The sequence below is a fragment of the Ranitomeya imitator genome, chromosome 10, assembly GCF_032444005.1.
Source record: "Ranitomeya imitator isolate aRanImi1 chromosome 10, aRanImi1.pri, whole genome shotgun sequence".
Classification (NCBI taxonomy): domain Eukaryota; kingdom Metazoa; phylum Chordata; class Amphibia; order Anura; family Dendrobatidae; genus Ranitomeya; species Ranitomeya imitator.
Genome location: NC_091291.1, coordinates 90,134,482 through 90,151,213, shown reverse-complemented (window position 1 = coordinate 90,151,213; position 16,732 = coordinate 90,134,482). Strand labels below are relative to the sequence as shown.

The 16,732-nt window shown below is 43.5% G+C and overlaps 1 protein-coding gene across 2 annotated transcripts in view; it reads left to right on the top strand.

Annotated features, from left to right (window-relative positions):
* Nucleotides 1-15,146, top strand: part of BCL9L (BCL9 like) — a 66,091-nt gene extending 50,945 nt beyond the window's left edge. The window contains exons 5-8 of one of the 2 annotated variants that reach the window (XM_069741183.1): nucleotides 288-372; nucleotides 4,981-6,523; nucleotides 8,654-8,818; nucleotides 10,276-15,146. In XM_069741183.1, the coding sequence (XP_069597284.1) occupies nucleotides 288-372; nucleotides 4,981-6,523; nucleotides 8,654-8,818; nucleotides 10,276-11,180 (2,698 nt within the window). In that variant the 3' untranslated portion in view covers nucleotides 11,181-15,146. The remainder of the gene's footprint in view (nucleotides 1-287; nucleotides 373-4,980; nucleotides 6,524-8,653; nucleotides 8,819-10,275) is intronic. The other variant, XM_069741184.1, reaches the window with a different exon arrangement.
* Nucleotides 15,147-16,732: the final 1,586 nt, after the last annotated feature.

The window sequence follows — 16,732 nt, the reverse complement described above, 5'->3', positions numbered from 1 at the left end:
TGCCAGGAATACAAGGAAAGAAATTAAAGCTGAAATCCTTGACCTCAGAGGAGGTGTGTACTAGGGTGAAATGTCCAGAATTGGGGAAACAGGAGTGGCCTTAACCATTCTTATAAATGCTCGATTGCTGCTCTCTAAAAGACCTATTTCTTCAGAAATAGTTCAACATTTATTTAACAAGTAAAATAAAAATAAAATCTCTTCACATGCGAACTGTCAGATAATTGGAAGAAACAGATGGTATTAGTTTTTAATGAAATGATTCATTCCTTCGTCCTTCTCCACAGGGCGGCCGAAGCTGTTTTACAAGGCCAAGCAGATACCATTCTGCTCTACCACCAGCAGAAGGTTCCTCGAGCCAAGCTGGATGAGGTATTGTGGTTATATCACGTGCCATGATTATTATTTGCTTACACATATTTTATTTATATCAGTGGGAGAAGTCGCTTTCTCAGTGTAAGTCTATGGAGGTTGGTGCTGAATCTTACAGATCTACGCTGGGAAAGCAGCACTATTGTCTGTGTGCGCCAGAAAAGCCGAAGAGCAGCAACTTTCGACAGAAGGAGAGCGGAACAGCGTCAGTAACTGGGGACGGCAGCGAATAAGAAGTATTTTAACCACTTCAAAACCAGATAATTTTTCGTTTTTGCTCGTTCGTTTTTTTTTTTTCCTACTCCTTTTTTTTTTTTTTTTTTTTTCTCCCTTCCAAAAGCCTTAACTTTTTTTCTATTGACATTGCTATATGAGGGGTTTTTTTTAAATTTTTGCAAGGCTAGTTTTTCTTCTGGCCGCAACTGATAGTGACAGGTTGCAGCTATTTAATAAAGTCAGCAATATTTGCTTACAATAATACTAATAAATAATTGTTATTATCATTATTATTTATTTATATAGCACCATTAATTCCATGGTGCTGTACATGTGAAAAGGGGTTACAGACTAGTACAGAGGGGAGAGGACGCTGTCCTTGTGGACTTACATTCTTCGGGATAATGGGGAAGAGACAGGAGATCGGTGTGCTGCAGCACTGGTGGTTGGTGAGGCGGCAGCTCGGGTGGTTGGTGAGGCAGCAGCTCAGGTGGTTGGTGGGGCGGCAGCTCTGGCGGTGGCGACGCAGCAGCTTGGGTGGTTGGTGACGTTGTGGCAGCTCGGGTGGTTGGTGACGTGGCGGCAGCTCGGGTGGTTGGTGACGTGGCGGCAGCTCGGGTGGTTGGTGACGTGGCGGCAGCTCGGGTGGTTGGTGATGTGGCGGCAGCTCGGGTGGTTGGTGACGTGGCGGCAGCTCGGGGGTCTTTGATGCCAAGGGAAGAAAGAATCTGTAGCAGTAGGCAGTGGTTGACTGTGTCGAAAGCAGAGGACAGGTCGAGGAGGAGGATGGAGATCTGTCTGTTAGCTTTGGCTGTGAGTAAGTCATTAGTAATTTTGGTCAGAGCAGTTCCGGTGGAGTCGTGGGGGCGGAAGCCAGATTGGAGGTTGTCAAGGAGAGCGTTAGATGAGAGGTGGGAGGAAAGTTGACCATGGACATGCTGCTCAAGCAGTTTGGAAGCAAATGGGAGCAGTGATATGGGGGCGATAGCTGGGCATAGCCGTTGGGTCAAGGTTTGAAGGCAGAGGGGAAAGTACCAGAAGATAGCGATAGGTTGAAGAGATGGGTTAGGGCTGGAATGAGTGTGTTAGCGAGGTTGGGGAGCATGTGGGAAGGGATGGGGTCAAGTACACAGGTGGTGAGGTGTAATTTGGAAAGGAGGCGAGTAAGTTCTCCTTCAGTGATGTTGGAGAGGGAAGTTATTGGGGAAGGGCAGAGGTCTGGTATATGGAGTGGTTGGGGTGGAGGAACAGTAAAGGCTTGCCTTGTTTGGTCGATTTTGTTTTTGAAGTAGGTGGCAAATTCTTCAGAAGAGATGAGGGGAGTTGGAGGTGGCAGTGGGGGGTGGAGGAGAGAGTTAAATGTGCTGAACAGTTGTTTTGGGTTGTAGGATAGTGAAGATACAAGGTTAGTGAAATAGGTCTTTTTAGCAGAAGTGAGGGCTAGTTTGAAGGCAAGTGTAGCTTGTTTGAAAGCGGTGAAGTTGTCTGGCAGGCGTGTTTTTTTTTTCCAACGCCACTCCGCGACCCTGGATGCTTGTCGGAGTTTTTTGGTGAGGTTGTTATTCCAGGGTTGCCTATTGATTTGTCGCACTTTGCCATGCATGAGAGGGGCGACTGAGTCTATGGCTGATGTGAGGGTGGAGTTATAGAAAGCGGTGGCGCTATCCGTGTCGTGGAGTGAAGATATGGAGGACAGGGGTAGAAGAGAGTCTGAGAGTCTGTGAATGTCTAGGTGTTCAAGGTTTCTGCGAGGATGTGGTACTGGCTGGACGTGAGGGGCGGGTGAGGAGGACAAGGAAGAGAAGGTGAGTAGATGGTGGTCAGATAAGGGGAAGGGAGAGGTTGTGAGATTAGATGAGGAACAGAGTCGGGTGAAGTTGAGGTCTATCGTATGTCCGTCTGTGTGGGTGGCTGTGGAGGACCACTGAGTAAGTCCAAAGGATTGTTTAAGGGCCAGGAGCTTGGAGGCTGCTAGTTGGCGGGTGTCAGTAGGGATATTAAAGTCTCCCATTATGATGGTGGAGAGAAAGTGAAGAAGCCAGGTGGAGAATTGGTCAATGAAGGCAGTGGCTCAGCCTGGTGGTCAGTATATGACAGCCATTTGGAGATTAGAGGGAGAGTAGATACGGACAGAGTGAACCTCGAAAGAAGGGAGGATAAGGGAGGGTGGGGTTTGATAGCGTTGAAGTAGCAGTTTTTAGAAAAAAGGAAACCCACCCTCCCACCATGTCTGTTGCCAGAGCGAGGAGTGTGGGTAAAGTGGAGGCCACTGTAACTCAGTGCAGCAGGGGAGGCCGTGTCAGGGGGCGTCAGCCAGGTCTCGGTGAGGGCAAGGAAGGAAAGGTTGCGGGAAGTAAAGAGATCGTGGATCACGTGGATCTTGATGCAGACAGAGAGGCCATTCCAAAGTGCCCCAGAGAGAGGGAGCAGGGGGGTCGGAGTCAATTGCACAGGTTTTAAGTGTGAGGGATTGCAGTAGTTTCTCATAGTGTGAGAAGGATAGGGGCGAGGATTAATGGAGATAAAATAGTGAGGGCAAATGTGAGTATGGTTAAATAGCAGGGGAAGAAAGGAGAAGCAAGTAAAATTAGGATACAATGATTAGTCTTACCGTCTGGCCGATTCCTGGCATATTTCTGACTATACACTTAAAGATGTCACTTGAAATGATGTCACATCGGACTAAAGTCAAATCTGACCGACACCGTTCAACTTATACCATACAAGTGTCCAAGAAATGAGACCAGGTGAGAGAGGGAGGGGAGGATGGAGGTGGAGGACAGTCCACAGCAGGGGACAATTAAATGAACATTTGACTGCCATCAAAGCTGAAGAAAGATAGGATAATTAATCATTTTATTTTTATAGGGCCAACATATTCCGTAGCACTTTACATTTTAGAGGTGACTTGTACAGACAGTAAAAGACATTATAGAAAAGCAATAATCACATAAATCAACAGATACAAGAGGAGTGAGGGTCCTGCTCGCAAGCTTACAATGTATGAGGAAATAGGGGGGACACAAAAGGTGGATGGTAACAATTGCTTGTAATGTATGGTCCAGCCATCAATGTATGGAAGAAGCTCCGCTCCGGAGTCCCATCTGCACACAGGCGTACAGTTATATGCATGAAGTGGTTAATACTTACCCCCTACCCCAGGGCCGTGCCTCCTTCATTCTCGGTGTATGAGACTTCCCCAACAAACAGTGATTTAATAACTATTTTCTATGGCGCCAACATATTCCGCTGCACTTTACAAATCAGTAGGTTCTTGTACAGACAATATCTGACATTACAGAGTAACACATTCTACAATTACTAAGAGGAGTGAGGGCCCTGACCTCAAGCTTAAAATCTATTAGGAAACGGGAGACACAGAAGGTAATAATAAAGTGCTTGTCATGTACGGTCCAGCCAACAATAGAATAGGGCACTTATGTAAATCTGCATGAGCCGGGCACTTATGTAAATCTGCATGAGCCGGGCACCTGCCAATGTCTGTATATGTTTAAATGGAAAGTGGAAGGTGTGAGGATAGATGATAGAAGCAACCAGATTCTGAACAGGAAGGGAGAACAGAGAATAGTTGATTAGTGAAATGATGAGATAGACCTGTTTTAAGAGATGTGGTGCTAGGGAGCCCATCAAACTGTGGAAAGTAGGAATTAACCAGATTGCCTAGGGTAGTGCATTCCAGAGAACTGGCGCAGCAGGAGAGAAGTCTTGGACATGGGAGTTGGAGGTCCAGATTATACAGAATGTTAGTCAAAGATCACTAATAGGTAATTAAATTGCATTTCTTGTTGCAAATGATGGTGCAAACATCACATTAAAGGGGTATTATATTTTAACATTGCGAATATTTTATACTGAATAGTGTTCACTGAGCATCCTGGGTGACTAAGGAGAATAAATGTGTACATTCTGATCACGTCTGAGGATTACTTGTTCATGTATTTTAATAATGTATTAAAGCTGAAAGGTTTCAGTGCCACCCTTCATGGGGAACACCATACAAATGGCCGGATGTCATTATTATTATGACTTTTCTATGTGTTCTATGTTAAACACTATACTCCGTGCTGGGGAATTGTCTGGTTTTGGGTTTTATTTTTATTTTATTTTTTTTTGCTTAATTAATACAAATCTTCTAATTTGTTATTAAAAGGTCCCCAAAACCTCTGCCTCCATTTACTAGAAGAGTTTGCAAATAGATTTTAGGAATTGGGCATATTTTAAGGTGTCAGTGCTATAGTGTGATTCTGTAGTCTGTCTTTTAAGCAAAAACAAGTCCTTCATTTTAAGCTTTGACAGCTGCCTACAGAATTGATGTGATATGTGAAGGTAAATCATTTAACTATGTTTTCACACATGTCTCCGTTCATTCAGGAAACTCTTCAGAAACAGTCAATCACTCCAGAAACTGTAGTAGAAGATTCTGTGCCCACACTACCACCTTCTACTTCACCCACACCAGCCAGCCATCCAACAAGCGTGCCTATCCAGGCTCCCCCTAATGTGCTCCAAACTGAAGCAGCAGTGGAAGATTCAAAACAAGAATTGACCCCAAACACGACGGGAAATAGCCGTCCCGCCAGTAGTCACTCCAATCCGCCTCCTGTACCTTCTGTCCCATTACCAGTCGATGACCTTGACCTTTTGGAAAGCACGCAAGAGACCGCTGGGACTCTGAACACAGAGATTCTTTCAAGAGAGCAACTTGAGCATCGGGAACGATCGCTTCAGACTTTGCGAGATATAGAAAGGCTGTTGCTTCGAAGTGGTGCCGACAGTGAGTCATTATTAAGACACAACACAAGTCCAGTAGAAGGATCTGTACCTTCTCATCCTCAGCCTCATGTACCTTCAAACCCACCAACCCCAGTAAAAAAGTATGAAGAACCCTTGCAATCTATGATAGCACAAACTCAAAATTTGGGAGGTCCAGTGATGGACCAAGAAATGGGAGGTCCTCCATCAGGACCAGACATGGGTCATCAAATGAGTCTGATGATGCAGAGGTTGGGACAAGATAGTCTTACACCAGAGCAGGCTGCATGGAGAAAGCTTCAGGAGGAATATTATGCAGAAAAGAGGAGGAAGGAAGAGCATATGACTATACATGGGAGGTCAGCACCTGATCTGATGCTCAGGGGACCTCCGCCACCTTACCACAATAAGCCTGGTGAACAGTGGGCTGGTAATCGGTTGCCTGGATCACTCGAGGGCCAGGAAACCATTCAACTGAGAGGTGCAGGGATGCCATTCCAGGGTCCAAGATTTCCAGGAAGATATGGACTTGTGCAAAACATACCAATGGACAGCATGGGAGTCATGCAAAGAACGGGTAGATGGCCTGAAGATATGACACCAATGGGTGGAGGACAAGGTAGCTTTCCACAAAGTGGTATGGCATACCCTGGGGGAGGGCAAGGAGAAGTGGAGAGATTTTTAAACAATTCTTCCCGTGATGAGTTTTTGAGACAACAGCTCATAGAGAAACGTTCACCTGTTATTCAGAGACAGTTGTCAGTACCCAGTGGACAAGGCATAGATATGGAACGAGTCATAATCCAACAGCGTCCAGGTGACCCTTCTATGTTCCAAGGAGATGGACTGGGTGGTGGGTCTACCATTGGCATGGATTTTGGAGGGTCTCGAAACATGGTAAGCCCAACCATGGGACGTCCAGGACCAGGCCGTGAGCTTGAAGCAGGAGGAGGTGGAAACCTGAATATGAACATGAGTGTCAATATGAATATGAACCTTAACCTTCAGATGACACCCCATCAGCAGATGTTATTGTCCCAGAAAATGAGGAATGAGCTAATGAGTTCCCAAGCAGGAGTAGGATCAGAAGAGCTAATTCGGACAGCACGAGTACAAAATGGCGGTGGAATGACAGGCGGTGGCCAGAAGATGGTAGTTCAAGGTCAGTATTTCCCTATGGACAGGGCACGTATAACTGCATGCTCCAGGGAATGTGTGGAGTAGATCACATATCTGTGGGGGCCACATCACGACTCAGTCACTTTCCAATGTCCTTGACAACTGGTTCCAATCCAACCGGCTTTGTTTCAGTAAGCATGATTACAGTCGAAAGCAACAGACCATCAGAAACTACAATCATAGATCAGATGGAATCGCCTATCATTAGCCATCTTGGGTCTCCTACACTTGGACAAGTCAGTTCACCACTTGTCTCTTCTGCAGACCATCTAAAAGCTCCCCAATTTGCAGAAGGATAGATGACTGCTCCTTCCCAACAATCCCCCTATTTCTATTAAATATCAGTTATTTGGCTCATCCTTTAGTGGGTGCTCACTCAGCTTCCCCCCTAGAAAACTAAATTCTGTGAATTTATCCTCTCCTCCCAGTGTGGGAGCCATCTCTGAGAACTACTATTCCTAGTTCAGGTATTCAACCCGTAAAGCAGGGAATAGGCATGATGGCATGATTTCTGCTGCAGAGTGGATGGGTTACACGTTCTGTACATTTTTGATTATTAAGCTTGTGAGCTTGGGATGTTTACATGCTCTGTTGTACAGGATACCACTTTATGTAGGATTTCGTGACATGGAGATCTTTTTAAATGCAAATTGTCCGTGGTTGTCAAACAATGCTGAATGATGAACACATTATCGTTCTCTAAAAAAAAAAAAAAATCCTAAATTTAATGTGTAGATGACTTTTCACATTTCCTTTTTTTTATTTTAAAGGCATTGTCCAGGAATAAGATATCGATGATCTATCAAAAGGGTAGGTCATCTGTATCGTTTTGGTGGGGGTCTGACACTCCCATCCCAGACTGATCAGTTGCTACCAGGCAGTACATACTATGAACCCGTAACACTGCAGCTCCATGCACTGTACAATGGCCATTTTTACATACTAGAGCTCGGCTCCTTTCCACTTTAAGGGAACTAGATCACCGTACCCAAGAATGGCTACTAAATGGTGTAAGGATCTGTGGTGTTATGGCCACAGGTCACCGTAACACTTCTGTAAGCATCATTGACACCTCTGCAGGGTTTTTATTTTTCTTGTGTATTTCTATGCATCAGACTTCTCCTGCCCTGATCAAGTGTCCATCTGTGTGGAGCAATGCTCTGCTCCACCTCCTTGCTCTCTGCTGGCGCCCCCTTTTCGGAGCCCTCTTCCGCCAGCGTATTCAGTTTACTTATTTTGTTTGTCGCTCAATCAACAAATGCTGAAAACTGCACTTGTGACAGGGAGGTCAGGAGGAAGGGCACAAGGTGTCTGCACCGCAAGGCATCTGGACGCTTTTAAACCCTGACAAATAATTCACTGATGTGTTCTTCTGTCTCCAAAATGGTCCTCTAAAAAGGAGATCAACATAATCTGTTCACGCATCCAGGTTTCATCCGTTTGTAACAGATCAACATTAAAAATAACTGATCCACTACAACTGAGCCAAAAACAGAAGCAAAACAGAAACCAAAGGGCCATTTAGTGTGATGGGGCAGGTGGACACATTTTTGAGTCTGCTTGGCTTACATTCCAGCAGTGCTCTTTTTTTTTTTTTTTTAAGCAGACACAAAGGCATAGTCCGTTGTAGTAGTAACTGCCTCTCTTCGGCGCTGCAGTGTTATTAGGGGCGCTGCAGTGTCATTAGTGGTGCTGCAGTGTCATGAGTGGCGCTGCAGTATACTAGTAGTGCATTGGAGTACAACTATTACAAATTAGAGTGTCTGGAAATAATGTACTCTCTTCTAGCTAAAATTACTATTTAAACATACTGAGGGCTCTTTTGTACCCTGCTGGAGAATATTCACTGCGCCCTCTGGTCCTGGCTTTGAATTCTATGTTTTTCTGATGGTCGCAGCACCCAGTAGCAGCTGATCAGTAGGGGTGCCGGGTGTCGGACCCTATTGATATGAAATTGATGACTTATCCTAAGGAAAGGTCATCAATATCACAGTCCTAGACATGCCCTGTAAGCTTTGAGTGCTGATGTCCGTGCACACCTACAGAGACGTATACTTTGTCTTTAGGACTTCATAGTACATTCTACAGTCCATAATCTAATTATTTTTTTTAGATGGTACACCGACCCCGAATCCTTTATCCTTGATGATGTCTCAGATGTCTAAGTATGCCATGCCCAGCACCACTCCATTGTATCACAATGCTATTAAAACTATTGCTACATCTGATGATGATCTACTACCAGATCGAGTCCTCCTTCCACCTGGTAGCCAGCAAGGTGAGAATTTTCACTGCCAGCGCTACTTGAAAATTTTTGCTTTCTCTGAAAAGTGAGCCAATTTTCACACTTTTGACCTATGCTAATGAAAGATGAATTTTGAAATATTAATATACTAAACTCCCAAATATTGTAAAATTCCACCCAACAGTTTATACTCCAGACCACCTTCATGTAGTTTTGCCTGAAACGGCAATTTTGTATGGAATACCCTAAACCTACTTACATGCCCATGTATTATCCTGGCACACTAAAAAAGGCACCTGGCATTGATACTCCTGGCCCCTTCATCCCATTTTTGTCAGTGTTTGTTGCTAAAAGTAAATTCACATAAAACAGATTTGTTCAAAGTGAGTCCATTAAGAATCTGAGACCTTCAAGATGCCGTAAAAAGATAAGCAGGGTTAATACATGCCAGTGTCACTCATTCCGATGTCTACATGAACATCCTAAAATCGCCAGAACTAAAAAAAAAAAATATAAAAAAGAAAACCTTTCTGGTGCACTCGATGTGTACCATCCATCTTCTCACCCTTTTAGTAAAATTCCCCCTTTTTAATTAAATGTGCCAATATTCTTTCTGATTGGTAAGGCTACTTTCACACTAGCGTCGTGCACTGCACGTCGCTATGCGTCGTTTTGTAGAAAAAACGCATCCTGAAAAAGTGCTTGCAGGATGCGTTTTTTCTCCATTGACTTGCATTAGCGTCGCATTGCGACGCTTTGCCACACGTCGCAACCGTCGTGCGACGGTTGCACCGTGTTGTGGCGGACCGTCGGCTGCAAAAAATGTTACATGTAACATTTTTTGCTGCCGACGGTCCGCCATTTCCGACCGCGCATGCGCGGCCGGAACTCCGCCCCCACCTCCCCGCACCTCACAATGGGGCAGCGGATGCGCTGGAAAAATGCATCCGCTGCCCCCGTTGTGCAGCGCATTCACTGCTAGCGTCGGTACGTCGGCCCGACGCACTGCGACGGGCCGAGTACGGCGCTAGTGTGAAAGTAGCCTAAGATGGGTGATAACATGAAGAAATGTTCTGCCTTCCCTTGTGAGCCCACTGAAAGGCTGTGCAGGGGAACAGATGACAGTAACAGGCTGCCATTGTTATTTTGGCATTTCCTCCACCAACCCTTCTTCTGGAGGAATCTTCAAACAAATCTAATGGAGCAAGCAGCCAAGGTGTTAGACCCCCACTGATCTGATGTTGATGACCTATCCTAAGTAGGTCAAAAAGGAATGAGTAATAGAAAAGTAGTAGAAAAGGAATGATTTTAATAATCTTGCATAAGTGTAGACGAAAAACGGGTGCCCCTTCCTTATGACTCTTTCGTAGAGATCTGGATGAGGATATACATTGGTTTGTCCTGTGTCTGTTGCTGACAGTGTGTGGATGTGAGGAAGTTAAGTGTGATTTCTAAACCTATATTTACTGGTGATATCTTATTTGTTTCAGGCCCTGGGATGAATCCGCCGATCTCCCTGCATTTAAATTTAAGTTCTGCACAAAGTCCAATAGGAAACATTGGTCTCCAAGGACAGGCGCCACTCTCACATGAACCTCCCAATTCAATGCTCAGTTCACCTGGTCCACCTATGCACCCATCAATTAACCCTATTCAGACACCTTTGATGATTCCTGCTGTGACACAGGACTCTTGCTGTCCTGGTCCGCAAATGATGTCCTCCAACCCAATGGTCTTCCCACCACGACTCCAGCCTGGGCCACCACATAATCCACCTTTACAACAAGGAGGTGGAAATAACATCATGCATCAAAACTATCCAGATGAAACACCAAATCAACCTCGCCTGCCACCCAGGATATCTGAACCGTATGGCCCTGGTCTTTCTGCCGTTCTTACAGACCCAGAGCTAGGAGAAGTAATTCGGCCATCACCCAGTGGCATACCTGAATTTGACTTGTCCCGTATCATGCCATCTGAAAAGCCAAGTGGCACTCTGCAGTACTTTCCCAAGGGGAGTACCCAACCCTCAAAACCACATCCTGCTAATATGCATCTCCTTGGCCTCCAGAATATGATGGTTGAGCAACATTCAGGTCGTTCAGGCCCAAGTCTTCCAGGCCCACAGAGAGCCCTGGGAATTCCACCTTTGCACCCTATGGGTAGGACAGGAATGGCGCCTCCATCTCAGACAGCTCAACAGAACTTCATGTTAATGAAGCAGCGGAGTGTGTCCGGAGAGATGTACACCCAAAGTTCCAGTATGTTGTCACCACAGGGTGCTCTTGGTGGGCATTTGCATGGACAACAAAGCATGATGGTTGGACACCAAATGAGACAGCGTAGTATATCCTTGGATACATACATCCCAGGAGCAGGACACTTACCATTTTAGTGTCAGAGACTCACTAGCACCAACCTAGATCTTCCTTCCATGATTCCATTTAAAGATGGCTCTCGCAGCTAAGCAGTTTATAGTGGCTTTCTTGGATAAAAATCACATTTCTGTGTCAGAAATTATAAAGCAAAGAAAATGTTAGAGGTTGTCCAGTTCTGATGTGTGTCCTGAGCTGCAGTGTATGTTATGATTGAAGAAGGACTCGTGTATGTTCCACGCAATCCCTTTTGAAAGAGAAGATCATAGCTCAATTTGGCTTTGGTTTATACCAGCATTTCTTTTTCCGAAAGTCCTAGCAGATTAAGATAGTATGTCCTTCTTGAAAGGAGAACTGTGGGGACTGTTACTTGTAAAATTCACCATTTTTCAAAAGATGAGCGAGCACAAAAACATTTTTCTGTAATAAAACTTTGTGAATTGTTGGCTTTTTCGATAATTCTATACTTCGTGGTCATCTCGGAGCAGTTATTGGTAGCACATCGCTTGGATTTGTCATAGATGTACAGTCGGTGGTGGTTGACCACTGTGCCACTGCTTGCTAGTACAACATAGCAGTAGGGCTAGGAAGGCGATATGTCAGTCCATCACCTAATGATTGTGCTTGGCTATTTCTCAGTGCCACATCCTCTCCCATTATCCCATTAGTCACTGACCTCCATGCAGTTTTGGAAAAGGTGGACTGAGCTGCATGCAGCTTTCCTGCCACTGCTATTATTTGGTTCTGTTGATCATGAGCGATCAGTCCCCCAGCGAGTGGGCATTAATGGCAGATTCTTGTGGTATTGGCCATCAATGTCTACTTTGAAACACCATTAATCATAATTAAGCCATAGTTTAATTTGTTCCATTGTTCCCAATTGTCTAATTCCTTCAAAGTCTCTATAAAACTATTCTTCATATATTATTCATCATTTTCTCGTTTTTACCAATAATGTTTCCATTTTTAATATTTTTATCTCCTATCCATATACATTTCAGTCATCAATTCTTGCTTGGTAGATCACAGCCTGTTTTGGTGGTCAGTTGTACGCTTTTAGAGAATTTTGGATAAAATACAATGCAATGTTTAGCATATGAACTGTTTCTACCCATATTGTATTGCTGTAGATTTTCACCTTCTGTTTTTTTTCAATATCTGCTTGCAGGTTAAATGCCTTATTGAAAATGCTGTATGTTCCCTTGCTCTAATTTTGTCTTGTCATTTCCATGGTTCATTCTTCTTTCTCTACCATTTCTTTGTTACCTTCATTATCTGGCCATCTTGTGTTTGAGAACCTGTCACCAGGTCAGCTCCTTTAGAGCAGGGGTGCACAACTTTTTTTGGGGGGGTCTTTGGTCATTTCTGCTCCTTCAAGGGGCCACAATAAAACATTTGATGCTTTGAGCACAAATCGTCAATTTTACGACTTTCTTTTTTGGGGTTGGATTTCACTGTGGATTCATCACATGATTGTATGTACTATATCACAATGAGAGCCAAGTCATTATGACCTTCTCTTCCCCAGTTTACTATGAAAGTGGAGTCTTGTCCAGTTGTAGGGAGATGATAGGACTGTCTTGTGCCACAAGAAGTCAGGGGCTTTTCTCTATGTACTTTTTACAGTGTGTGGTACAGTAATATTGTTTTCCTTGCCTGGGAGAACTCCACATCCACAGTCAAATCTGATGTCAACCATTCCCACCCCAACCCCAGTACTACGTGTGCTGGGCGCAAAGGAGTCATTGTCAGGGTGCTCTTTTCATAGGTCATCTTGTTGCATTCCTTGCGATAGCCAGAAAATGCTCCTGACCTTCCCACCACATTGTCCTGCCCTTACTCGCATAGAGGAGTGCTCCAAGTAGTACCTGCATGCCTTTTAGGTATGACCACAACCCTACAGGGCAGAAAATGCTCTCCAATACTCTTAAGTACTCTTCTTCTTCTGGTGTCCTTTTCTTCCATGTCTGCGTTTCATTTCTCACTTCTCCAAGTACTATCTCTGTCTCTCCTAATGGTTTTATCTCTATTCTTCCTATCACGTATCATTTCCCGCTTTAGGTGTAATATTGCCCTGTATATTCTCCTTCCAGTATCCACTCAATCATTAATCGTGGACTCTGCCTCCGGAGGTTTTCTCTCTTCAAGTGTTACTCCTTTCCTCCAGGTATTATTTTTTTCCTCCCTGAGACCATCTGCCTTTTTCCATTCAGACATCATCCATCTTCCTTAGGAATTTTCCCTGAATTACTTTTATTTTTCCTTTTATCGGCCCTATAATGTTGGCAGGAGGAGCCAGCAGCAGGTCTTGACGGTGACTTTGGTGGCTCCTTTTGCTTTAGAACCAGAGTACTGGTTTTCTCATGTACAACAATTTACAAGAGCGACAGGGCCACCTCCTGTGGGTACATTCTTCAGAAGCTGCCTGGAGAATAGTTGTAATTCATGGAGCAGCCTCCATTCTGGATGTATTATCACAAAGCTTATCGTCTACCTGTGTGATAATATGTTTCTGTCCAGCAGGAAGGGGGCTGTAAGTAGAGACCATGGGGTTACAAGTTGGAGACCTCCGCTTTAGAGTATTTGCACAATGCCCCATCAAATGTCCTTTTTGAAGGTGAATGAATGAATACCTGCGACCTCAATCATGTCTCCAAATGAAATAAGTCATGATCCACTTCCCGAAAGACAGTTCACTAATAAAAAATGTTTCATCTTGCCTCTTTTAGCTTTGTTGGTGGCTTAGATGCCTCAGAGTGCGGAGGTCCATTGATGGATAGCTTTTTTTTTTTATAGACCTCCTGATCAATGAGTCACATATGTAAAGTCTTCCATAATCATATAATTTTCCATATTACTTTATAATACTTCTAAAGTGTTAGGCAATTTCAGCTAAGTCCTTACTGAACAGGAGCATCCATTCGTAGGCAGCAATCTGTAATGAATTGTTCAGTGTCTTTCTACATGGTACTACCGCAGTTTGCTTCTTCTCTAACAAGTGAGTCCAGTTGATGATTTCTGGATAAAGTAAAAGTGATCAGTCCTAAGATCTATCACTGACTACTGAGATCTAAACGACTTCTGGCCGCAATGGTAAAACACATGAAATGATCAGCTATAGATTGATGGATTGGATTTCTATAGAACTGACGATCACATCAGAGAAAGGCAATCTTAAAGCGATCCTATGTCCCAGGGCCAAATTTTATATTTGAGGAGTCTACCTGGTGGCTTCCTTCTGTGCTCTAAAAATAGGGTCCTTTATGTGTGATCACAAGAGTGGCAACAATGCTCCCCGGACTAGCATATGCCCAGTGTGCTGGTGTAATCGGAGACCCGCCAACCTGCTTTCAGATTAGCCAATGCTGCGACAAGCATAACGGAATGGCTTCTGATAATATTACTTCATGTTACCCATCACCTATTAGATTATGTCCCTGGGCTGGAGGATATCATTCATGTTCCTGCATCAGGTTGCCCTATAAATTAATGTCCATAGACATGGGAGTTGTACAGAACGCAGCCATTGCACCATATTACCGTGCTATCAGAACGCCTGATCCAGGCCTCATTACCCTGCTTTAGTGTTTGACGTCAACATTTTGGCTACAGAGAAATAAAAATCCCGTGAATTTTCTAAACTCTGCTGTGAACCCTAAGGTTTTCAACTCCGTGACGCCCATGACCTTGTAACGCAATGTTAATATAACTTGAGATGTTCAAGTGTCTTGGTATTTTATATCATGTGGTGTCTCTCCATTCATTGCCATCCACCATGTACTGAAAAGCCAAATGGAGTCATTAGCAGTAAGAACTGTTTCTGGTGAGAAGAAGCGGTGCAGTTGGTGCAGTGTAATGTCTCTGTACAGTGCTGTCTCTTCCTATGTATACCTTTTTTGTGAGTGTGGCTTTTTTTTTTTTATTAAAGCAGCTAAATGTGAAAACATTTTTGAAAATAATGTAAATACAGGTTATGAAATGTGGAAGTTGTATCCCGCGTCTTTAATCTTTGTACGCCATTTGACGATAAACAACAACGGATAGAAATGGCAATCTCCAAAAATGGTGAAAATCAACCAACCAGTTCATTGGCCACGTCAGTAATCTGTGGCCCTCTACAGGACTCCTTATTTTCATTAGACGGCATAGTACAACGTCACATGTGCATTATGCCACAAGGAGAACGCCAGGCCAACTAATCAAAACAGGAGCCGCTGGAGGCCTACATTTTTGTGATTTATACGTAAGAATTATGGTGTGAAAACTTTAGTGAATCGGGACTTGAGTTTTTGACATCACTTTATATCCTAAATATTTAGTAAAATTAATTTTTTTTCACCCATCTTCACAAAACCACCACTATCAGTATAGGTCACATGCTCCTCAGCTCCCTCTTCATCATGCCCAATCGTAGTCTTTATTCCTACTGTATATACAAAAAAAGTTGCACTCTATCGTGCCAAAGCATGTCGAATATGAAATACATGAAATATGAATAGCAAAATGCCTTTTTGAACATTAGGAAAAATATTTGAGACGCTTTGCACAGAATTTGGCCAAATAGTGTGAGCCCATCAACCATCGTCAAGGTGGTCTCATTAATCTGATGGGTCCCTGACCTCCCTGTCCAAATGTGAACACTTACCGAAGGCCAATGTCTGTATGCCTGGGTGAATGTGGACACCTCTCTCAGTAAAGCATACATATATGGATTGGCCGGAACCAAGTGTGATTAGATGTAATTAAAAACCAGATGGTGAAGGGAGGAGTGCTCAGTCAGTAAGCTAACATAGAAATGACAGAAAAACGACTGGCACATCCAAACTAGTGTGAATAGGTGCATACCAGGAGCAGCTACCTCCTTAGAGTGCAACCTTTTTTTGTATATTATATATGGAGGTAGCTGCTCCTGGTATGCACCTATTCACACTAGTTTGGATGTGCCAGTCGTTTATCTGTCAAGTCTTTATTCCTATGGCGCCGGCATATTCTGCAGTAGTTTCCATTTCAGAGGGTACTTGTACAGACAAAGACATAACAGAATAATACATAATCCCAAAATGAAGAAAAATAGCAGCAACACTCCAAATCTTGGTGAAAAAAATCCTTTGTCCTTTATTTTACAAAGAATTGCATCGACAAGGTTGTGCGGGCAAAGACAAGTGCAGATTATGCAGAAAAGAGAAACAGGACGACGGCCGTTTCACGTTATTCACGCTTCCACAGGTCCAGATGCAATGAATAGTATGTCATTTCCTTTAAGTAATCACATGTGACGATATTAGCATATCATTAAACAACACATGGGATAATTTGCATAACCTGAATAATTAAGGTGCAATAACGATTTAAAAACAACTCCTGTTAGAGTTGTTAACAGGAAGTGACACAATATTAAAACATTATACAAAAAAAATTTATAAAAAATCTTTTTCAAAAAATTTTGTTAAAAAAAAAATTTCAAAATTTTTTTTTCAAAAAATTCTTTTTTTTCGCTGACAGAAGAACTTATTTAGCACTGATAGGAACCATTGATAAAAAACAAGAATAATCCAACCTTTCATTTAGTCCC